Source organism: Triturus cristatus, chromosome 2_2, assembly GCF_964204655.1.
Source record: "Triturus cristatus chromosome 2_2, aTriCri1.1, whole genome shotgun sequence".
In the NCBI taxonomy this organism is placed as follows: Eukaryota; Metazoa; Chordata; class Amphibia; order Caudata; family Salamandridae; genus Triturus; species Triturus cristatus.
Genome location: NC_140582.1, coordinates 1,255,153,279 through 1,255,177,587, shown reverse-complemented (window position 1 = coordinate 1,255,177,587; position 24,309 = coordinate 1,255,153,279). Strand labels below are relative to the sequence as shown.

Here is a 24,309-nt window from a genome sequence, read left to right as displayed (position 1 = left end):
TTTGTTGTTTGGTTTTGTGTTAAGTCTAGTAAAGATTACTTATTTTTCTAATGTGGGTCCATTTGTAGTGTTTTCACTGTATCACTGTACGTGTTCACAAATGCTTTACACGCTGCCTCTGAGATAAGCCTGTCTGCTCGTGCCAAGATACCAAGGGGGTGAGCAGGGGTTATCCAGGAGTGTACCCCTCTTTCCCCGACTAGATGCAAGGGCCCCTACTTGGTCAAAGGTACCTACCTCTTCCAACTAGAGACCCCCATTGCTAACACCTTTCCTTTGTGCGCACCCAGAGGTGTGGCCGGGGTACGGAGCAGTTCCCCCCTCTGTGGTCATTCAAGACCGGTTCTTCTTCAGAGCATCAGCATCCACATTAGTTCTGCAAGCAGATTCCCATGTCAGCAATGCATAGTATTTGGCAGGACATCACCGAGGAACTTTAAACCCAAATTAATTATTGGAAATACTACTGTTAATAGTATAAGGGACTGCGTCACAGCCAATCATTCAAGATGAAATTAGTTACTACCTGCGATTGCTTTTTAAAATTATATATTTTTTTTAAATGTGCTCAAAAGACCTGCACGGAATAAAGCGGTCAGGCCAGTAATCTAACTCACATCTCAGGAGCCTCACCACGGTAGAAGGCAGCTATTCCTCCGGTCAATCACCAACCCAATCTGGAGGGCGAATGACAAACTGGAGAGCACTGAGCGAGGGACACACAATCCTCAAAACTGGAGCGACAGAGAACAATCGGAGAACATTCTGCTCACAAAATCCATTAGAAAGGATAGACTCATCCTATAGATTGTAGGAAGCTGTATACGTTTAGGTGGAGTGACATGGCCTCTGGACTTGGCTCGCAGTCCCAACTGCTCACTGCTTCGAAGGTTTGCATCTAGGCCTTACCTTGATTTACCAGTCTTCACATGCAGTATGTCAGTGCTATAATGGTGCAGAGTCCAGCTTCTCCTCTTCAGCATCCCTTTGCTCCCCTGAACTTGTTAAAGGGAGTTCCTTCTCTGCCACGGCTGTTGACGGCTGCTGGAACCCTCCTCCTGCTAATACAAAGGTTATTATAGCTTTGGAGCTAAAACACCACAGGCTAAACATTCTCAACCATGCTTCCCTTGCCTAAGCTGCTTAACTATAAAAATCCCTGACCTGCCTTCCATCCAAGCAAAAGCAGACTACACATTCACCCAATTAATTCACTAAGTACCCCTGCAACCAAGCATTGTACCATGCAGTGACGTAGGAAGGTCACAACCACCATCCCACCTTACCAACCACAAACACAATCTCCTGTGCACAGGTGTACCTTCTTACCAACTACTAAACCTTCCAGTTAACCACACACCTGCGTATTACATAACCCATCCTTCTACACTACCACATATCTACTCATTACCAGCAAAGAAATTAATGTGAAAACCAAATTACCCATGTAACCACAGAAACCCGCAAACCAATCTGATTTAAATACAAACCCTTATGTAAAAGTCCTATAGTTTCTATTTAGGTTTCCCCTTTTGCATTATATATATTCATTCATTCAAGTGTATGTCTTAAATATAGATGCACAATTTCCAATGTCGTTAAAATATTTCTTTCAGTGTTACGTGATAATTCAGCTTGCTGGAATATATTGTTCACTATGTTCTCTAGTATAGTCTGATACTTTCATTTTCTAGTTTCTTATAAACAAGGGCCCAGATGTACGACCCTTTCATTTAGCGCCTTGCAATTTGCGACTCATTGCGAGTCACAAATTGCGAGGCACTAAATGAAATATACAAGTGTTATTAAACTGTTTTGCGATTCCCAATGGGGTTGCAAATTGCGAGGCTAATATTAATGAGCCTCTCACAATTTGCGAGCCCATTGGGAATGCCAGCCCCCCCAGGGATGGTGGCCTGCTGGGCTTAGCAGACCACCATGTCTGGGACTTTTTAATAAAGCAGCTTTTTTTTTTAAATGCAGCCCGTTTTCCTTAAAGGAAAATGGGATGCATTTTTTTAAAAAATGACCACTGCCTGCCCTTAAAAAATCTTCATAGAGACAGTCCCAAAGTGGGAGGGGTCCCCTTACAAATTGCGACTGCATTACCACCCTCTTGAAGAGGGTGGTAATTTGCAAGTGTTTTGCGACCATAGCATTGCGGACGCCCTTAGGAAGGGAACGCCCCTTACTAATTGCAACTCGCAATTCCTAAATAGCAAGTCACAAATAAATTGCGACTCACTATTTAGGAATTGTACATGGCCAACAGTGATTTTGCATGCGCAAATGGGTTCGCAAAATCACGTCGTACATCTGGCCCAAGGTTTCATAGAACTCAATATCTTGATTTCTTGGTTATTGTTTCCAAACAATGTTTTAAGAGAAAGATGGTGCTCGAGAGCCTCACCGGGAGCAAAGCGTCTGGGTGGACAGACTGACCCAACACAGCCCGCCCTAAAGGCCACCGGGGCACATAATAGACGCTGAACGCCCTCAACCTGTCGTGCACTGCAAGCTGATCGTATCCGCTCCTTAGGGTATGTGAACATAGAGCCGTGGCCCCGACCTCCACCCCCGGCCGTGCACGACCCCTCGATGGCTGTCCTGAGGTAACTCCCGGGCATTCAAACTGCACGGCGGATTACCGTACTGCCAATACGAAGCGGTCCACGCTACAAACCAGCACAGCCCCTTGCCCGAAACACGCAGGGCATCTTTTCAACGGAGGTGTGCCGACACTACTAGGAATGCAACAATAGCAACGCGACTCGCGACAAGCCTGATCTCAAGATGGCCGCCTCGGGCTGAGCCACCGAACTCCACCGGATGTTTTAACAGAGCCGTCGAGACCCCGCCAAGACAAATTAAGGACTGTCTCAAGCGGTCCCCGAACCAACTCTTCTACGACTCGCCGGACATATCAACAAGGATCCCCAGGTTAGTGTAGGCAACACTCGGTTGCCTGACTCCAAAATGACCACCCTAGACCTAAACTCAGAATTCCGATGCCCGATGTAATTCTGCAGAGGCGTCCCTATCATCCCAAACAGGGCCCTAACTAAGAGAACCGTGAGGCTAGTTACCCCTGACCCGGTTTTTCCTGCCAGCGAGGAATCGCTGGCTAGCGGGTAGCGAACCCGGCTGCCTGACCCCATAATGGTGGCTTCGTGACCTCAGTCACCCCTGAAGACTTAGACCTCAGCCTCTCTAGTGGACCAGTTGTGGATAGCGTGAGGAGCAGCTCTGTCCCTCGCTACCTCACGTCCAGTCCACACACCAATTCTGCCACCTAAATACCCCTTCTGGTGATCTAATCCCTGAGCAGCACAGGGAGCCTGAAACCAGCGCAGTGAAAGGAGTCTAAAAGGCTGAACAGCAGATCAGCAATCTCCACCTCCAGAACCCTAAGAAGGCGGCCCACTGTGACCTCCTCCCTAAGCACCCAGCTCCACTTTACCACTTAGAGGAAGGCGGGCAAGTCATTAAGCCTGTTCCTGATCCAGAGAAGTTTTAAGACCATAACTGCCAGTCCACCAAGTCTAATTGCCCGACTCCAAAATAAGGAGCTGCATCACACTTTCCTTAAGCGGATTATTGAACTAAACTCCAGACAATACCCCAAACAAGGGCTACAGCCAAGCAACGATGCAGGCCTCCTGCCCAGGGTATCAGCCTAGCCCAGACCCAGATCTAGTTAAGGTCCACCTCCGCCTCCCCTTCTCATTATGAGATCCTTTCTCACAGGAGGGCGGTCCGTGTCCACCTCAATCCCCCCACCCGGTTAGAAGCACTCTCTCCCCCTCACGGTAACTCTACAATTTCATCCCTTAGGGAATCTCCCTCCCTCCTAACCTAGATAAAATGCCACCGGCCACGCTAATTGTCGCTAACCCCTTAGCACCGCACCACCTGAGACCTCACGGCCCGAACTCCTTCGCAATCAATTTCCCCCCAACCTCTCATGTAAAGCTAAGAGAAACTTCAAACATATAGTGATTAGACAGCACCCTGAAACAAATATACGACGTTATCCTGCATACCATCACTCCGCATTTTTCAGAACTAAAATGCAATTGCTCCGCGACACCATTACCCCGCAAACTTTCACTCCTCATATTACTTTACCACGCATGCCTTTACAACGCAAATGCATTCGTGGTGAAGTCATAAACTGTGTAAAAGTGCTCTCTATATATATATATATTATCTACTGGCGGTCGCCAGTAGATAGTTATAGTTAGGACCGTGTTTCCATAGGAAATCCGCAACATTCTATTTGGAATAACTTTGGCGCCGATTGACGAATCCTCGCGAAATTTTCAAAATAGGTGGGGCGCTCCGCTCCGCTCCTTCCCTGAAAGTCTCGGGGGGATTCGTCAAGCGGGGGCTGAGAAAAAGGGGGGTCCCAAAACGCGTTTTCCCCATGCATTTTTCCATAGGACCTTTAGTCCAAGCTACAGCCCGAACGGCTGAACAGAATTACTTGAAATTTGGCAGAGAGGTAGTCCTCAGTTCAGGGATGTGCCTTTTGCAGGTCTGGTGTAAATCTGTTGATTAGTTCATGAGAAAATTGCAGTTAAAAGCATATATATATCTATAGGCGCGCACCGTGCGCGTACGGTAAGCATACCGTACGCGCATGGTGACGTGCGCGAGCGCAATTCTGATTGGTTGTTAGATGTCAGTAAACATTCGAATCGGTCGAAATCAGGAAGTGTCGGCCGCCATTTTGTCTCTCGCAGTCTGAGGCAATGAAAAACAAAGGGGGAAAACGTGAGAAGGGGGCAGGATGGACAGGTCCTGACCCCCTAGCCTTTGTCAGGGGGTCATTGAAGGACCCCCAAGGGTAAAAAAAAAAATATTTTTTTTGCGAAAAATCGCGGGGTGTGCGCACCGTATGCGCACGGCACGAAGTGCACGAAGCGCCCACAGCGCGCGCACGGTGCGCAAAGCGCACCGTGCGCGTACGGTATGCGCACGGTGAAAAAACTTTCAAAAAAACCAAAAAAAAACATAACTTAGCATATAAAATACCGTACAAATTCACTGAAAAACCATAGGTTTCACACATGTTATAGTTCGGAATTAGCATTTAAAAAACCTTGCAAATTCACTTAAAAAACCATAGGTTTCACACATGTTATAGTTAGCTGGACTTTCACTCGTGAAAAACCATTGAAATTCCCCCGTTATAGTTAGTGCAGGCAACTATAACTCACGCCACCGCAATCCTCTGCTGATGACGTCAGATATTACATCACTGAAGACATATGTGTCTTTCTGAAAAAAAAATATTTGTAATATATGTATAGCTAAAAATTAATGGAAGAAGACATGGGTAAATAAGTGTCTAAATACAGTGATGTAATATCTGACGTCAACAGCAGAGGATTGCAGTCGCGTGAGTTATAGTTGCCTGCACTAACTATAACGGGGGAATTTCAATGGTTTTTCACGAGTGAAATGTCCAGCTAACTATAACATGTGTGAAACCTATGGTTTTTTAAGTGAATTTGCAAGGTTTTTTAAATGCTAATTCCTAACTATAACGTGTGTGAAACCTATGGTTTTTTCAGTGAATATATATATATATATATATATATATATATATATATATATATATATATATATATATATATATATAAAAAATTTGTTATCTATTTATAATTTTTTTAATGTTTTGTATATATATATATTACCTACTGGCGGTCGCCAGTAGGTAGTTATAGTTAGGACCACGTTTCCATAGGAAATCCTCAACATTCTATTTTGAATAACTTTGGCGCCGGTCGACGAATCCTCGCGAATTTTTCAAAATAGGTGGGGCGCTACGCTCCGCTCCTACCCTGAAAGTCTCGGGGGGATTCGTCAAGCGGGGGCTGAGATAAAAGGGGGGTCCCAAAACGCGTTTTTCCCATGCATTTTTCCATAGGACCTTTAGACAGGGCTACAGCCCGAACGGCTGAACAGAATTACTAGAAATTTGGCAGAGAGGTAGTCCTCAGGTCAAGGAAGTGCCTTTTGTAGGTTTGGTGTAAATCTGTTCAGTAGATTCTGAGAAAATAGCCTTTAAATCAATATATATATCTGAGCCAGCTTATGGTGCGCTTACGGTACGCTTACCGTACGCGTACGGTGGCGTGCGCGAGCGCGATTCTGATTGGCTCTTAGATCTTAGTAAACATTCGAATCGGCCGAAACCAGGAAGCGGCGGCCACCATTTTCTCTCTCGCACTGAGAGTTAGGTTTTAAAATAAAGCCCAAAAACATGTAAAGGGGCTGTTTAGACAGCTCCCACACACATAGCCATGTTGAGGGAGTCCCCAAAGATCCCCCAAGGCCAAAAATGCTATTTTTATTTTTTCGCTAATTTCGCCGATTACGCTTACCGTACGCGTACGGTAAAAAATTATTAAAAAAAAAAAATATCCACATTCTCCCCACCCCGTGTGCAATTGGTGGCCGCAGGACACCAATTGTGCATGGCTTTTTCTTGGTGAGATAAACTATAATATTTTAAACAAAAATAATAAAAGAAAAAATTATCCACACTCTCTCCACCCCGTGTGCAAATGGTGCCCGAAGGGCACCATTAGTGCATGGCTTATAAAAATTATGAAAAATTAAAATATTACCTTTCAAAACGAAGTGCATCATATGTCCTCCATGTGCGCACGGTGCGCAAAGCGCATCGTGCGTACATGGCCCATCTAGCGTAACGTGGGCACGCGGTGCGCGTAGCGCACCGCGTGCCCACCGTGCGTGCACGGCACTAACTGCGTAAAGTGGGCGCGCGGTGCGCGAAGCGCACCGCGTGCTTACTGTGCGCGCACGGTGCGCGAAGCGCACCGTGCGCGCACGGAACGAACTGCGTTAAGTGGGCGCGCACGCCACGAATGGCGTAAAGTAACTTAGCATTTAAAAAAACGTACAAATTCACTGAAAAAACCATAGGTTTCACACACGTTATAGTTAGGAATTAGCATTTAAAAAACCTTGCAAATTCACTGAAAAAACCATAGGTTTCACACATGTTATAGTTAGCGGAAATTTTACTGATAAAAAACCAGTGATATTCCCCCGTTATAGTTAGTGCAGGCAACTATAACTCACGCGACCGCAATCTTCTGCTGATGACATATGTGTCTTTATGAAAAAAAAATATTTGTAATATATGTATAGCTAAAAATGTATGGAAGAAGACATGGGCAAAAAAGTGTCTAAATACAGTATTAGCATCAGCAGAGGATTGCGGTCGCGTGAGTTATAGTTGCCTGCACTAACTATAACGGGGGAATTTCACTGGTTTTTTATCAGTAAAATTTCCGCTAACTATAACATGTGTGAAACCTATGGTTTTTTCAGTGAATATATATATATATATATATATATATATATATATAATACAAAAAAAAAAAGGAAATGATGGACGGAGTGTTGAACATTGCAAGCACTCACCCCCAGTCAACTGATCTGGGTTTAATCCATCACCGTTCTTGAGCCCACTCTGCCACCCCAGTTCAGACATGGCCATATGCAAATCAGTCTGACCCTGTGCCTTATGGGAACAGTCCAGCCCGAACTGCCAAGCCATGTCTTCCCTGGACCGGAGACAAGCTTCCTAGGACCGGTTTCTGGCATTTCAGCCGTCTTCAGCCAGGCTTGCTTGAATCCAGTGGCAAAGTGAGCAAGGGACTCACGTCTGAGCATACCCTGCCAACTTATGGCGAACAAAGCAAAAACCAAAGGAAATGATGGACGGAGTGTTGAACATTGCAAGCACTCACCCCCAGTCAACTGATCTGTGTTTAATCCATCACCGTTCTTTAGCCCACTCTGCCACCCCAGTTCAGACATGGCCATATGCAAATCAGTCTGACCCTGTGCCTCATGGGAACAGTCCAGCCCGAACTGCCAAGCCATGTCTTCCCTGGACCGGAGACAAGCTTCCTAGGACCGGTTTCTGGCATTTCAGCCGTCTTGAGCCAGGCTTGCTTGAATCCAGTGGCAAAGTGAGCAAGGAACTCACGTCTGAGCATACCCTGCCAACTTATAGCGAACAAAGCAAAACCAAAGGGGATGATGGACGGAGTGTTGAACATTGCAAGCACTCACCCCCAGTCAACTGATCTGGGTTTTATCCATCATCATTCTTTTGCCCACTACGCCACCCCAGTTCAGACATGGCCATATGCAAATCAGTCTGACCCTGTGCCTTATGGGAACATTTTCCCTACTGTTGCACTCACTGGGATGGGAATAGTCATTTTAACCCCTACGCTATCCCACACTTTCCCTACTGTTGCACTCCCTGGAGTGGGAATAGTAATTTTTACCCACCTGCTATCCAACGCTTTCCCTACTGTTGCACTCTCAGGAGTGGGAATAGTAATTTTTATCCCTACGCTATCCAACATTTTCTTTAGTGTTGCACTGTTTTGAGTTGGAATATTAATTTTATTACCTCTGCTATCTAATATTTTTTATATTATTTTTGGTAATATAGTATATAATTAATATTAAAAAGAGTTAAAATGTTTTTGTTTACTTTGTTATATATTTATTTAATTTGTATTTATATCATTGTGTAATGTGTATATATGTATTTATAATCTATATATTTAAACAAAAATAGTTATTAAACAAATTATTATAAATTAAGTAAGTATATATATTATATATATATATATATAAAATTTATTTTTACATTATATATATTATTTATATTTTTGAAACATTTGAAACTTTTATCTGTTTATTTTAATTATATATATTACTTACTTTATTTTAAGTTATTTTTAAAACTTAAATAACAAACTATATTTTTAGCAACGATATTTTTGACCGATATTTTTTTCCGATATTTTTGTACTTACCATAATGTAGATAGGATGTTGATATTCTGGATCTCGATATTTCGCCTCCGATATTTTTGACGTCGATATTCTTGTAGCCGATATTCTGTCAGTGATTCTCTGTGCAGATAATACTAAAAGACGATTACATATCACAGATAAGGCACGCTGACGGCAAGGTTCCAGTATGCTACTTTCAGCGGATGCCAAAAAGGCTTTTCAATCGGGTCCAGTGGCCTTTTCTTAGAGCGACAATGGAGCACTTCGGGGATTGGGGGGGGGGGGCGATTCCGGTCCTGGGTCTTTCGCAGATATCGGGCCCCACGGGCATCGGTGAGGATCAATGAGGTGAGCTCAGAGAACTTCCCTATGTGCAGAGGCACAAGGCTGGGCTGCCAGCTCTCCCCCCCTATTGTCCGCCCTGTACATGGAGTCCTTTGCACTGCGGGTCCGAGGCCATAGACTCATTAGTGTAATCTCCTTGGAAGGAGAAGAACACCATAGCAGTCTGTATGCAGATGACGTCATGGTCATGCTGGATAAACCCAGTCAGGAGCTTTCCTCCCTTTTCGGCCGAGCTGGAGGGGTTTGGGGCGGTGTCTGGATTCCGCATGAATCTCCACAAGTCTCAGGCTCTCAATGTCACTGTTCCCCCTCCGGAGCTAGAGGCGCTACGGCGAGCACGTCCAATCTGCTGAGCTACAGAATCGGTCCCTTATTCGGGAGCTCAGCTATGTAGGACAATGGAAAAGACGAATGTCCTAAACTATGGGGCATTATTCAGCCATGTCCGTGCCGAGCTTGACAGATGGCGGCACTACCCGCTCTCCCTTCTGGGCCGTGTCGCAGCCACGAAAATGACTATTTTGCCCAGGTTCTTCCTCCTTTTCTCAGTCCTTGCTGCTGGCTCCTCCGGCTGGTACTTTCATATCCCTCCAGGCAGCATTGAGCCACTTCGTATGGGCTGGAAAGCAGCCAAGAATGAGCAAGGAGCGGAGCTGGCTCCCCCCGGCGGAGGGGAAACTGGGGGTCTCCTGCCTCATCAGATACTACCAGGCTGTCCAGCTCCGTTATTTAGTGGGCAGGTCCAGACCGGAATCAGAAAAGAAGTGGCTGTTCACGGACAGGGCTCTGGCCAGCACGTCACTAGCAAAAGTACAATTTCTGCCCCGAACACATAGAGCTTCGAGTCTTTATATTTCTCCGATAACACACTCTCTGCTACAGGTCTGGGATGGGTGTATTTGCAAAGGGAAACTGACCTCTTTGCCCTCCCCCTTACTCCAATTGCTGACAATCCAGACTTTACCCCAGGCCTGGGACCCTCATTTAAGATTTGGTGGGAGTCGCCCTGTAGGGCGATAGGCCTCTTCTTTGACCAAGAGGGACTTGCACCGTTTGCCACTCTAAGATCGGACTATTCCATCCCCGAAGTAGAGCGGTTAGATACCTCCGGATCAGGCACTGGGTGAGGCACCAGTCAGTCCGCCCTGGGGCGCAGAGGCCGCTGACCCCGTACGAGAGGTGGCTCTTAGGTAAAAATACAGATAAACGCCTCATTTCAGAGCTATATGTCCTCCCTCAGACCGCTCAGACCAGCAACAAACCCCCTTCGCAGAAGCGCTGGGAGTCTGAGCTCGGCCGTTCTCTCACCCCAAAGAAGTGGCGTGATATTTACCACTGAGCTCAACACACTACGTACAACATGGCAAGCACTGAAACGCGGTCAAAATGACCTCCTACTGGTACCTAACTCCGGTGCAACTACACAAAGGAAACGCGGCTTGCAGCGACGCATGCTGGCGACAGTGTTGGGCTAAAGGCACGCTAACACATCTTCTCTGGGACTGCCCGGATCTGGCAACATTTTGGGCCTCAGTCTTGGAGGATATGGATACCCATTTCTCTACTCCGCTCCCTAGATTCCCATCGTACACACACTATTAGGGTTACCTTACCCACTCACCTATCCACCCACTTCCCATAGGGGGCGTCAGATCATAAATAAGTGTCTAAATACAGTGATGTAATATCTGACGTCATCAGCAGAGGATTGCAGTCGCGTGAGTTATAGTTGCCTGCACTAACTATAACGGGGGAATTTCAATGGTTTTTCACGAGTGAAATGTCCAGCTAACTATAACATGTGTGAAACCTATGGTTTTTTAAGTGAATTTGCAAGGTTTTTTAAATGCTAATTCCTAACTATAACGTGTGTGAAACCTATGGTTTTTTCAGTGAATATATATATATATATATATATCTATATATTACCTACTGGCGGTCGCCAGTAGGTAGTTATAGTTAGGACCACGTTTCCATAGGAAAACCTCAACATTCTATTTTGAATAACTTTGGCGCCGGTCGACGAATCCTCGCGAATTTCTCAAAATAGGTGGGGCGCTACGCTCCGCTCCTACCCTGAAAGTCTCGGGGGGATCCGTCAAGCGGGGGCTGAGATAAAAGGGGGGTCCCAAAACGCGTTTTTCCCATGCATTTTTCCATAGGACCTTTAGAACGAGCTACAGCCCGAACGGCTGAACAGAATTACTCAAAATTTGGCAGAGAGGTAGTCCCTAGGTCAAGGAAGTGCCTTTTGTAGGTTTGGTGTAAATCTGTTCAGTAGATTCTGAGAAAATAGCCTTTAAATCAATATATATATCTGAGCCCGCTTACGGTACGCTTACCGTACGCTTACGGTAAGCGTACGGTGGCGTGCGCGAGCGCGATTCTGATTGGCTCTTAGATCTTAGTAAACATTCGAATCGGCCGAAACCAGGAAGCGGCGGACGCCATTTTCTGTGTTTCACTCTGAAAAAAAAAGAGTGAAAACAAGAAAAGGGGCAATGAGGAGAGTTACAGACCCTCTTACATTTGTGAGGGGGTCAAAGAAGGACTGTAAAGTACAAAACAAACATTTATTGATTTTTAAAAAAAATCACGGGGTACGCGTACGGTAAGCTTACGGTAAGCGTACGGAAGAAACATGGCGTGCGCGAAGGAGATTCTGATTGGCCCATAGATCTTAGTAAACATTCGAATCGGACGAAACCAGGAAGCGGCGGCCGCCATTTTGTGTGTTTCACTCAGAAAAAAAACAGAGAAAACAAGGAAAGGGGGCAATGAGGAGAGTTACAGACCCCCTAACATTTGTAAGGGGGTCAAAGAAGGACAGAAAAGTACAAAAAAAACATTTATTGATTTTAAAAAAAATCACGGGGTACGCGTACCGTAAGCTTACGGTAAGCGTATGGTAAAAAAAATAAAAATAAATAAATGAAAAGCAGATTTAAGAGTTTGCTCATCATATGTCCTCCATGTGCGCACGGTGCGCGAAGCGCATCGTGCGTTCATGGCCCATCTAGCGTAATGTGGGCACGCGGTGCGCGAAGCGCACCGCGTGCTCACTGTGCGCGCACGGTGCGCGAAGCGCACCGTGCGCGCATGGAACGAACTGCGTTAAGTGGGCGCGCACGCCACAAATGGCGTAAAGTAACTTAGCATTTAAAAAACCGTACAAATTCACTGAAAAAACCATAGGTTTCACACATGTTATAGTTAGCTGGACATTTTACTGATAAAAAACCAATGAAATTCCCCCGTTATAGTTACTGTAGGCAACGATAACTCACGCGACCGTAATCCTCTGCTGATGACATATGTGTCTTTATGAAAAAAAAATATTTGTAATATATGTATAGCTAAAATTTAATGGAAGAAGACATGGGCAAATAAGTGTCTAAATACAGTATTAGCATCAGCAGAGGATTGCGGTCGCGTGAGTTATAGTTGCCTACAGTAACTATAACGGGGGAATTTCATTGGTTTTTTATCAGTAAAATGTCCAGCTAACTATAACATGTGTGAAACCTATGGTTTTTTCAGTGAATATATATATATATATATATAAAAAAAAAAATTGTTATCTATTTATAATTTTTTTAATGTTTTGTATATATATATATTACCTACTGGCAGTCGCCAGTAGGTAGTTCTAGTTAGGACCACGTTTCCATAGGAAATCCTCAACATTCTATTTTGAATAACTTTGGCGCCGGTCGACGAATCCTCGCGAATTTTTCAAAATAGGTGGGGCGCTACGCTCCGCTCCTACCCTGAAAGTCTCGGGGGGATTCGTCAAGCGGGGGCTGAGATAAAAGGGGGGTCCCAAAACGCGTTTTTCCCATGCATTTTTCCATAGGACCTTTAGACAGGGCTACAGCCCGAACGGCTGAACAGAATTACTAGAAATTTGGCAGAGAGGTAGTCCTCAGGTCAAGGAAGTGCCTTTTGTAGGTTTGGTGTAAATCTGTTCAGTAGATTCTGAGAAAATAGCCTTTAAATCAATATATATATCTGAGCCAGCTTACGGTGCGCTTACGGTACGCTTACCGTACGCGTACGGTGGCGTGCGCGAGCGCGATTCTGATTGGCTCTTAGATCTTAGTAAACATTCGAATCGGCCGAAACCAGGAAGCGGCGGCCACCATTTTCTCTCTCGCACTGAGAGTTAGGTTTTAAAATAAAGCCAAAAAACATGTAAAGGGGCTGTTTAGACAGCTCCCACACACATAGCCATGTTGAGGGAGTCCCCAAAGATCCCCCAAGGCCAAAAATGCTATTTTTATTTTTTCGCTAATTTCGCCGATTACGCTTACCGTACGCGTACGGTAAAAAATTATTAAAAAAAAAAAATATCCACATTCTCCCCACCCCGTGTGCAATTGGTGGCCGCAGGACACCAATTGTGCATGGCTTTTTCTTGGTGAGATAAACTATAATATTTTAAACAAAAATAATAAAAGAAAAAATTATCCACACTCTCTCCACCCCGTGTGCAAATGGTGCCCGAAGGGCACCATTAGTGCATGGCTTATAAAAATTATGAAAAATTAAAATATTACCTTTCAAAACGAAGTGCATCATATGTCCTCCATGTGCGCACGGTGCGCGAAGCGCATCGTGCGTACATGGCCCATCTAGCGTAACGTGGGCACGCGGTGCGCGTAGCGCACCGCGTGCCCATTGTGCGTGCACGGCACTAACTGCGTAAAGTGGGCGCGCGGTGCGCGAAGCGCACCGCGTGCTTACTGTGCGCGCACCGTGCGCGAAGCGCACCGTGCGCGCACGGAACGAACTGCGTTAAGTGGGCGCGCACGCCACGAATGGCGTAAAGTAACTTAGCATTTAAAAAAACGTACAAATTCACTGAAAAAACCATAGGTTTCACACACGTTATAGTTAGGAATTAGCATTTAAAAAACCTTGCAAATTCACTGAAAAAACCATAGGTTTCACACATGTTATAGTTAGCGGAAATTTTACTGATAAAAAACCAGTGAAATTCCCCCGTTATAGTTAGTGCAGGCAACTATAACTCACGCGACCGCAATCTTCTGCTGATGACATATGTGTCTTTATGAAAAAAAAATATTTGTAATATATGTATAGCTAAAAATGTATGGAAGAAGACATGGGCAAAAAAGTGTCTAAAAACAGTATTAGCATCAGCAGAGGATTGCGGTCGCGTGAGTTATAGTTGCCTGCACTAACTATAACGGGGGAATTTCACTGGTTTTTTATCAGTAAAATTTCCGCTAACTATAACATGTGTGAAACCTATGGTTTTTTCAGTGAATATATATATATATATATATATATATATATATATAATACAAAAAAAAAAGGAAATGATGGACGGAGTGTTGAACATTGCAGGCACTCACCCCCAGTCAACTGATCTGGGTTTAATCCATCACCGTTCTTGAGCCCACTCTGCCACCCCAGTTCAGACATGGCCATATGCAAATCAGTCTGACCCTGTGCCTTATGGGAACAGTCCAGCCCGAACTGCCAAGCCATGTCTTCCCTGGACCGGAGACAAGCTTCCTAGGACCGGTTTCTGGCATTTCAGCCGTCTTCAGCCAGGCTTGCTTGAATCCAGTGGCAAAGTGAGCAAGGGACTCACGTCTGAGCATACCCTGCCAACTTATGGCGAACAAAGCAAAAACCAAAGGAAATGATGGACGGAGTGTTGAACATTGCAAGCACTCACCCCCAGTCAACTGATCTGGGTTTAATCCATCACCGTTCTTTAGCCCACTCTGCCACCCCAGTTCAGACATGGCCATATGCAAATCAGTCTGACCCTGTGCCTCATGGGAACATTTTCCCTACTGTTGCACTCACTGGGATGGGAATAGTCATTTTAACCCCTACGCTATCCCACACTTTCCCTACTGTTGCACTCCCTGGAGTGGGAATAGTAATTTTTACCCACCTGCTATCCAACGCTTTCCCTACTGTTGCACTCTCAGGAGTGGGAATAGTAATTTTTATCCCTACGCTATCCAACATTTTCTTTAGTGTTGCACTGTTTTGAGTTGGAATATTAATTTTATTACCTCTGCTATCTAATATTTTTTATATTATTTTTGGTAATATAGTATATAATTAATATTAAAAAGAGTTAAAATGTTTTTGTTTACTTTGTTATATATTTATTTAATTTGTATTTATATCATTGTGTAATGTGTATATATGTATTTATAATATATATATTTAAACAAAAATAGTTATTAAACAAATTATTATAAATTAAGTAAGTATATATATTATATATATATATATATATATATAAAAAATTTATTTTTACATTATATATATTATTTATATTTTTGAAACATTTGAAACTTTTATCTGTTTATTTTAATTATATATATTACTTACTTTATTTTAAGTTATTTTTAAAACTTAAATAACAAACTATATTTTTAGCAACGATATTTTTGACCGATATTTTTTTCCGATATTTTTGTACTTACCATAATGTAGATAGGATGTTGATATTCTGGATCTCGATATTTCGCCTCCGATATTTTTGACGTCGATATTCTTGTAGCCGATATTCTGTCAGTGATTCTCTGTGCAGATAATACTAAAAGACGATTACATATCACAGATAAGGCACGCTGAAGGCAAGGTTCCAGTATGCTACTTTCAGCGGATGCCAAAAAGGCTTTTCAATCGGGTCCAGTGGCCTTTTCTTAGAGCGACAATGGAGCACTTCGGGGATTGGGGGGGGGCGATTCCGGTCCTGGGTCTTTAGCAGATATCGGGCCCCACGGGCATCGGTGAGGATCAATGAGGTGAGCTCAGAGAACTTCCCTATGTGCAGAGGCACAAGGCAGGGCTGCCAGCTCTCCCCCCTATTGTCCGCCCTGTACATGGAGTCCTTTGCACTGCGGGTCCGAGGCCATAGACTCATTAGTGTAATCTCCTTGGAAGGAGAAGAACACCATAGCAGTCTGTATGCAGATGACGTCATGGTCATGCTGGATAAACCCAGTCAGGAGCTTTCCTCCCTTTTCGGCCGAGCTGGAGGGGTTTGGGGCGGTGTCTGGATTCCGCATGAATCTCCACAAGTCTCAGGCTCTCAATGTCACTGTTCCCCCTCCGGAGCTAGAGGCGCTACGGCGAGCACGTCCAATCTGCTGAGCTACAGAATCGGTCCCTTATTCGGGAGCTCAGCTATGTAGGACAATGGAAAAGACGAATGTCCTAAACTATGGGGCATTATTCAGCCATGTCCGTGCCGAGCTTGACAGATGGCGGCACTACCCGCTCTCCCTTCTGGGCCGTGTCGCAGCCACGAAAATGACTATTTTGCCCAGGTTCTTCCTCCTTTTCTCAGTCCTTGCTGCTGGCTCCTCCGGCTGGTACTTTCATAGCCCTCCAGGCAGCATTGAGACACTTCGTATGGGCTGGAAAGCAGCCAAGAATGAGCAAGGAGCGGAGCTGGCTCCCCCCGGCGGAGGGGAAACTGGGGGTCTCCTGCCTCATCAGATACTACCAGGCTGTCCAGCTCCGTTATTTAGTGGGCAGGTCCAGACCGGAATCAGAAAAGAAGTGGCTGTTCACGGACAGGGCTCTGGCCAGCACGTCACTAGCAAAAGTACAATTTCTGCCCCGAACACATAGAGCTTCGAGTCTTTATATTTCTCCGATAACACACTCTCTGCTACAGGTCTGGGATGGGTGTATTTGCAAAGGGAAACTGACCTCTTTGCCCTCCCCCTTACTCCAATTGCTGACAATCCAGACTTTACCCCAGGCCTGGGACCCTCATTTAAGATTTGGTGGGAGTCGCCCTGTAGGGCGATAGGCCTCTTCTTTGACCAAGAGGGACTTGCACCGTTTGCCACTCTAAGATCGGACTATTCCATCCCCGAAGTAGAGCGGTTAGATACCTCCGGATCAGGCACTGGGCGAGGCACCAGTCAGTCCGCCCTGGGGCGCAGAGGCCGCTGACCCCGTACGAGAGGTGGCTCTTAGGTAAAAATACAGATAAACGCCTCATTTCAGAGCTATATGTCCTCCCTCAGACCGCTCAGACCAGCAACAAACCCCCTTCGCAGAAGCGCTGGGAGTCTGAGCTCGGCCGTTCTCTCACCCCAAAGAAGTGGCGTGATATTTACCACTGAGCTCAACACACTACGTACAACATGGCAAGCACTGAAACGCGGTCAAAATGACCTCCTACTGGTACCTAACTCCGGTGCAACTACACAAAGGAAACGCGGCTTGCAGCGACGCATGCTGGCGACAGTGTTGGGCTAAAGGCACGCTAACACATCTTCTCTGGGACTGCCCGGATCTGGCAACATTTTGGGCCTCAGTCTTGGAGGATATTGATACCCATTTCTCTACTCCGCTCCCTAGATTCCCATCGTACACACACTATTAGGGTTACCTTACCCACTCACCTATCCACCCACTTCCCATAGGGGGCGTCAGATCATAAATAAGTGTCTAAATACAGTGATGTAATATCTGACGTCATCAGCAGAGGATTGCAGTTGCGTGAGTTATAGTTGCCTGCACTAACTATAACGGGGGAATTTCAATGGTTTTTCACGAGTGAAATGTCCAGCTAACTATAACATGTGTGAAACCTATGGTTTTTTAAGTGAATTTGCAAGGTTTTTTAAATGCTAATTCCTAACTATAACGTGTGTGAAACCTATGGTTTTTTCAGTGAATATATATATATATATATTTTCCTATGGAAACGTGGTCCTAACTATAACTACCTACTGGCGACCGCCAGTAGGTAATATATATATATATATATATATATATATCTATATATATATATATATATATAAAAAAAAATTGTTATCTATTTATAATTTTTTTAATGTTTTGTATATATATATATTACCTACTGGCGGTCGCCAGTAGGTAGTTATAGTTAGGACCACGTTTCCATAGGAAATCCTCAACATTCTATTTTGAATAACTTTGGCGCCGGTCGACGAATCCTCGCGAATTTTTCAAAATAGGTGGGGCGCTACGCTCCGCTCCTACCCTGAAAGTCTCGGGGGGATTCGTCAAGCGGGGGCTGAGATAAAGGGGGGTCCCAAAACGCGTTTTTCCCATGCATTTTTCCATAGGACCTTTAGACAGGGCTACAGCCCGAACGGCTGAACAGAATTACTAGAAATTTGGCAGAGAGGTAGTCCTCAGGTCAAGGAAGTGCCTTTTGTAGGTTTGGTGTAAATCTGTTCAGTAGATTCTGAGAAAATAGCCTTTAAATCAATATATATATCTGAGCCAGCTTACGGTGCGCTTACGGTACGCTTACCGTACGCGTACGGTGGCGTGCGCGAGCGCGATTCTGATTGGCTCTTAGATCTTAGTAAACATTCGAATCGGCCGAAACCAGGAAGCGGCGGCCACCATTTTCTCTCTCGCACTGAGAGTTAGGTTTTAAAATAAAGCCAAAAAACATGTAAAGGGGCTGTTTAGACAGCTCCCACACACATAGCCATGTTGAGGGAGTCCCCAAAGATCCCCCAAGGCCAAAAATGCTATTTTTATTTTTTCGCTAATTTCGCCGATTACGCTTACCGTACGCGTACGGTAAAAAATTATTAAAAAAAAAAAATATCCACATTCTCCCCACCCCGTGTGCAATTGGTGGCCGCAGGACACCAATTGTGCATGGCTTTTTCTTGGTGAGATAAACTATAATATTTTAAACAAAAATAATAAAAGAAAAAATTATCCACACTCTCTCCACCCCGTGTGCAAATGGTGCCCGAAGGGCACCATTAGTGCATGGCTTATAAAAATTATGAAAAATTAAAATATTACCTTTCAAAACGAAGTGCATCATATGTCCTCCATGTGCGCACGGTGCGCGAAGCGCATCGTGCGTACATGGCCCATCTAGCGTAACGTGGGCACGCGGTGCGCGTAGCGCACCGCGTGCCCACCGTGCGTGCACGGCACTAACTGCGTAAAGTGGGCGCGCGGTGCGCGAAGCGCACCGCGTGCTTACTGTGCGCGCACGGTGCGCGAAGCGCACCGTGCGCGCACGGAACGAACTGCGTTAAGTGGGCGCGCACGCCACGAATGGCGTAAAGTAACTTAGCATTTAAAAAAACGTACAAATTCACTAAAAAAACCATAGGTTTCACACACGTTATAGTTAGGAATTAGCATTTAAAAAACCTTGCAAATTCACTGAAAAAACCATAGGTTTCACACATGTTATAGTTAGCGGAAATTTTACTGATAAAAAACCAGTGAAATTCCCCCGTTATAGTTAGTGCAGGCAACTATAACTCACGCGACCGCAATCTTCTGCTGATGACATATGTGTCTTTATGAAAAAAAAATATTTGTAATATATGTATAGCTAAAAATGTATGGAAGAAGACATGGGCAAAAAAGTGTCTAAATACAGTATTAGCATCAGCAGAGGATTGCGGTCGCGTGAGTTATAGTTGCCTGCACTAACTATAACGGGGGAATTTCACTGGTTTTTTATCAGTAAAATTTCCGCTAACTATAACATGTGTGAAACCTATGGTTTTTTCAGTGAATATATATATATATATATATATATATATATATATATAATACAAAAAAAAAAAGGAAATGATGGACGGAGTGTTGAACATTGCAAGCACTCACCCCCAGTCAACTGATCTGGGTTTAATCCATCACCGTTCTTGAGCCCACTCTGCCACCCCAGTTCAGACATGGCCATATGCAAATCAGTCTGACCCTGTGCCTTATGGGAACAGTCCAGCCCGAACTGCCAAGCCATGTCTTCCCTGGACCGGAGACAAGCTTCCTAGGACCGGTTTCTGGCATTTCAGCCGTCTTCAGCCAGGCTTGCTTGAATCCAGTGGCAAAGTGAGCAAGGGACTCACGTCTGAGCATACCCTGCCAACTTATGGCGAACAAAGCAAAAACCAAAGGAAATGATGGACGGAGTGTTGAACATTGCAAGCACTCACCCCCAGTCAACTGATCTGGGTTTAATCCATCACCGTTCTTTAGCCCACTCTGCCACCCCAGTTCAGACATGGCCATATGCAAATCAGTCTGACCCTGTGCCTCATGGGAACAGTCCAGCCCGAACTGCCAAGCCATGTCTTCCCTGGACCGGAGACAAGCTTCCTAGGACCGGTTTCTGGCATTTCAGCCGTCTTGAGCCAGGCTTGCTTGAATCCAGTGGCAAAGTGAGCAAGGAACTCACGTCTGAGCATACCCTGCCAACTTATAGCGAACAAAGCAAAACCAAAGGGGATGATGGACGGAGTGTTGAACATTGCAAGCACTCACCCCCAGTCAACTGATCTGGGTTTTATCCATCATCATTCTTTTGCCCACTACGCCACCCCAGTTCAGACATGGCCATATGCAAATCAGTCTGACCCTGTGCCTTATGGGAACATTTTCCCTACTGTTGCACTCACTGGGATGGGAATAGTCATTTTAACCCCTACGCTATCCCACACTTTCCCTACTGTTGCACTCCCTGGAGTGGGAATAGTAATTTTTACCCACCTGCTATCCAACGCTTTCCCTACTGTTGCACTCTCAGGAGTGGGAATAGTAATTTTTATCCCTACGCTATCCAACATTTTCTTTAGTGTTGCACTGTTTTGAGTTGGAATATTAATTTTATTACCTCTGCTATCTAATATTTTTTATATTATTTTTGGTAATATAGTATATAATTAATATTAAAAAGAGTTAAAATGTTTTTGTTTACTTTGTTATATATTTATTTAATTTGTATTTATATCATTGTGTAATGTGTATATATGTATTTATAATATATATATTTAACCAAAAATAGTTATTAAACAAATTATTATAAATTAAGTAAGTATATATATTATATATATATATATATAAAATTTATTTTTACATTATATATATTATTTATATTTTTGAAACATTTGAAACTTTTATCTGTTTATTTTAATTATATATATTACTTACTTTATTTTAAGTTATTTTTAAAACTTAAATAACAAACTATATTTTTAGCAACGATATTTTTGACCGATATTTTTTTCCGATATTTTTGTACTTACCATAATGTAGATAGGATGTTGATATTCTGGATCTCGATATTTCGCCTCCGATATTTTTGACGTCGATATTCTTGTAGCCGATATTCTGTCAGTGATTCTCTGTGCAGATAATACTAAAAGACGATTACATATCACAGATAAGGCACGCTGAAGGCAAGGTTCCAGTATGCTACTTTCAGCGGATGCCAAAAAGGCTTTTCAATCGGGTCCAGTGGCCTTTTCTTAGAGCGACAATGGAGCACTTCGGGGATTGGGGGGGGGGGGCGATTCCGGTCCTGGGTCTTTAGCAGATATCGGGCCCCACGGGCATCGGTGAGGATCAATGAGGTGAGCTCAGAGAACTTCCCTATGTGCAGAGGCACAAGGCTGGGCTGCCAGCTCTCCCCCCTATTGTCCGCCCTGTACATGGAGTCCTTTGCACTGCGGGTCCGAGGCCATAGACTCATTAGTGTAATCTCCTTGGAAGGAGAAGAACACCATAGCAGTCTGTATGCAGATGACGTCATGGTCATGCTGGATAAACCCAGTCAGGAGCTTTCCTCCCTTTTCGGCCGAGCTGGAGGGGTTTGGGGCGGTGTCTGGATTCCGCATGAATCTCCACAAGTCTCAGGCTCTCAATGTCACTGTTCCCCCTCCGGAGCTAGAGGCGCTACGGCGAGCACGTCCAATCTGCTGAGCTACAGAATCGGTCCCTTATTCGGGAGCTCAGCTATGTAGGACAATGGAAAAGACGAATGTCCTAAACTATGGGGCATTATTCAGCCATGTCCGTGCCGAGCTTGACAGATGGCGGCACTACCCGCTCTCCCTTCTGGGCCGTGTCGCAGCCACGAAAATGACTATTTTGCCCAGGTTCTTCCTCCTTTTCTCAGTCCTTGCTGCTGGCTCCTCCGGCTGGTACTTTCATATCCCTCCAGGCAGCATTGAGCCACTTCGTATGGGCTGGAAAGCAGCCAAGAATGAGCAAGGAGCGGAGCTGGCTCCCCCCGGCGGAGGGGAAACTGGGGGTCTCCTGCCTCATCAGATACTACCAGGCTGTCCAGCTCCGTTATTTAGTGGGCAGGTCCAGACCGGAATCAGAAAAGAAGTGGCTGTTCACGGACAGGGCTCTGGCCAGCACGTCACTAGCAAAAGTACAATTTCTGCCCCGAACACATAGAGCTTCGAGTCTTTATATTTCTCCGATAACACACTCTCTGCTACAGGTCTGGGATGGGTGTATTTGCAAAGGGAAACTGACCTCTTTGCCCTCCCCCTTACTCCAATTGCTGACAATCCAGACTTTACCCCAGGCCTGGGACCCTCATTTAAGATTTGGTGGGAGTCGCCCTGTAGGGCGATAGGCCTCTTCTTTGACCAAGAGGGACTTGCACCGTTTGCCACTCTAAGATCGGACTATTCCATCCCCGAAGTAGAGCGGTTAGATACCTCCGGATCAGGCACTGGGTGAGGCACCAGTCAGTCCGCCCTGGGGCGCAGAGGCCGCTGACCCCGTACGAGAGGTGGCTCTTAGGTAAAAATACAGATAAACGCCTCATTTCAGAGCTATATGTCCTCCCTCAGACCGCTCAGACCAGCAACAAACCCCCTTCGCAGAAGCGCTGGGAGTCTGAGCTCGGCCGTTCTCTCACCCCAAAGAAGTGGCGTGATATTTACCACTGAGCTCAACACACTACGTACAACATGGCAAGCACTGAAACGCGGTCAAAATGACCTCCTACTGGTACCTAACTCCGGTGCAACTACACAAAGGAAACCCGGCTTGCAGCGACGCATGCTGGCGACAGTGTTGGGCTAAAGGCACGCTAACACATCTTCTCTGGGACTGCCCGGATCTGGCAACATTTTGGGCCTCAGTCTTGGAGGATATTGATACCCATTTCTCTACTCCGCTCCCTAGATTCCCATCGTACACACACTATTAGGGTTACCTTACCCACTCACCTATCCACCCACTTCCCATAGGGGGCGTCAGATCAGCATTGCTCTGGGGGCTTCTCTTCAGACCATCTTAGCGTTTTGGGGTTCTCCCACTGTCCAGATTCATCTGGCTTGGCTTAGACGCCTATGGAACATATTGGGGATGGAAAAGCTCACCCTATCAGTGACATCACGAGACAAGACTTTTAGAACAATCTGGCAGCCCTTTAAAGCCTTGTTGACCAAGGAATTCAGAGAATTGACATGTCTCCGCAATCTGCGGCTACTTCGCTTAGCTGAACCGGACACAACCTAAGCTGCCGTACATTTATAAATGAATCATACAACTTCCCTGATAATACAGTTCACATAGCTGTTGGTTCTGGGATTGGGTGGGGGGAGGTTTTTGGTGGGGGGGTTGGGTGGGAGGATGTTTGTTTGTCTTTTCTTTCTTTCATCAATCACTGCAGCAAGATGTTGAAATTTTATGTTAACATTATGCATGAACTTTTGTTCACTCCTTCCGAGCGGCAACCATTAAAAACCTCCAAAACAGAACTTCAAAAATATCACAATGAATCTTAGAACGTTCATTCCCATAAACACTCCATCTTCCTCTTTTGTTTGCTGCTTCTGAGCAGATCAGTGTATTGAGAGTTTTTATGTGAGGAGTGTTATTGAATGATAGATTGTGTATTTTAAGTGACTGTATAATTCACATTACCCAACTTATGGGTTATGTGACAAAGTGTTTTATGGTTCTTTTTAGCCATAGAATTGCTGTGTCCTTAGCGCGTGGAGCAGCTGCTGTTTTTCCTGCACGTGAGCTCTGTTGCAGCCATAAACTCCTCGGGCGGGGCATCACAGCATCATCACATCTGGCATTTTTGTTTACAGGAGTTTGGCCTTGTTTTGCAATGCATGCCTCGTTTTCTGAAGGCAGTTAGGCGCATATAAGCATTGAAGCCAATTTCTTTAGGAAATAGGCCTATGAAGAGCGTTTCCATGACAACGTAACGGTGGCAAGTGCGTTTGTTTCCAGGAACGGTTGGAAGGAGCGAGTTTCATCATACAAAGGGGATTGTGAGGTAGAAAAAGTGTTGAAAAAGGAGAAATACAGTTGAAATATT

The 24,309-nt window shown here is 44.9% G+C and overlaps 1 protein-coding gene across 4 annotated transcripts in view; it reads right to left on the bottom strand.

The window, feature by feature from the left end:
* Nucleotides 1-24,309, bottom strand: part of LOC146863540 (uncharacterized) — a 263,370-nt gene that overhangs the window by 50,837 nt on the left and 188,224 nt on the right. For 3 of the 4 annotated variants that reach the window (XM_085642996.1, XM_085642994.1, XM_085642997.1), the window contains one exon: nt 910-1,061. In XM_085642996.1, coding sequence (XP_085499122.1) covers nt 946-1,061 — 116 coding nt within the window. In that variant the 3' untranslated portion in view covers nt 910-945. The remainder of the gene's footprint in view (nt 1-909; nt 1,062-24,309) is intronic. The other variant, XM_085642995.1, reaches the window with a different exon arrangement.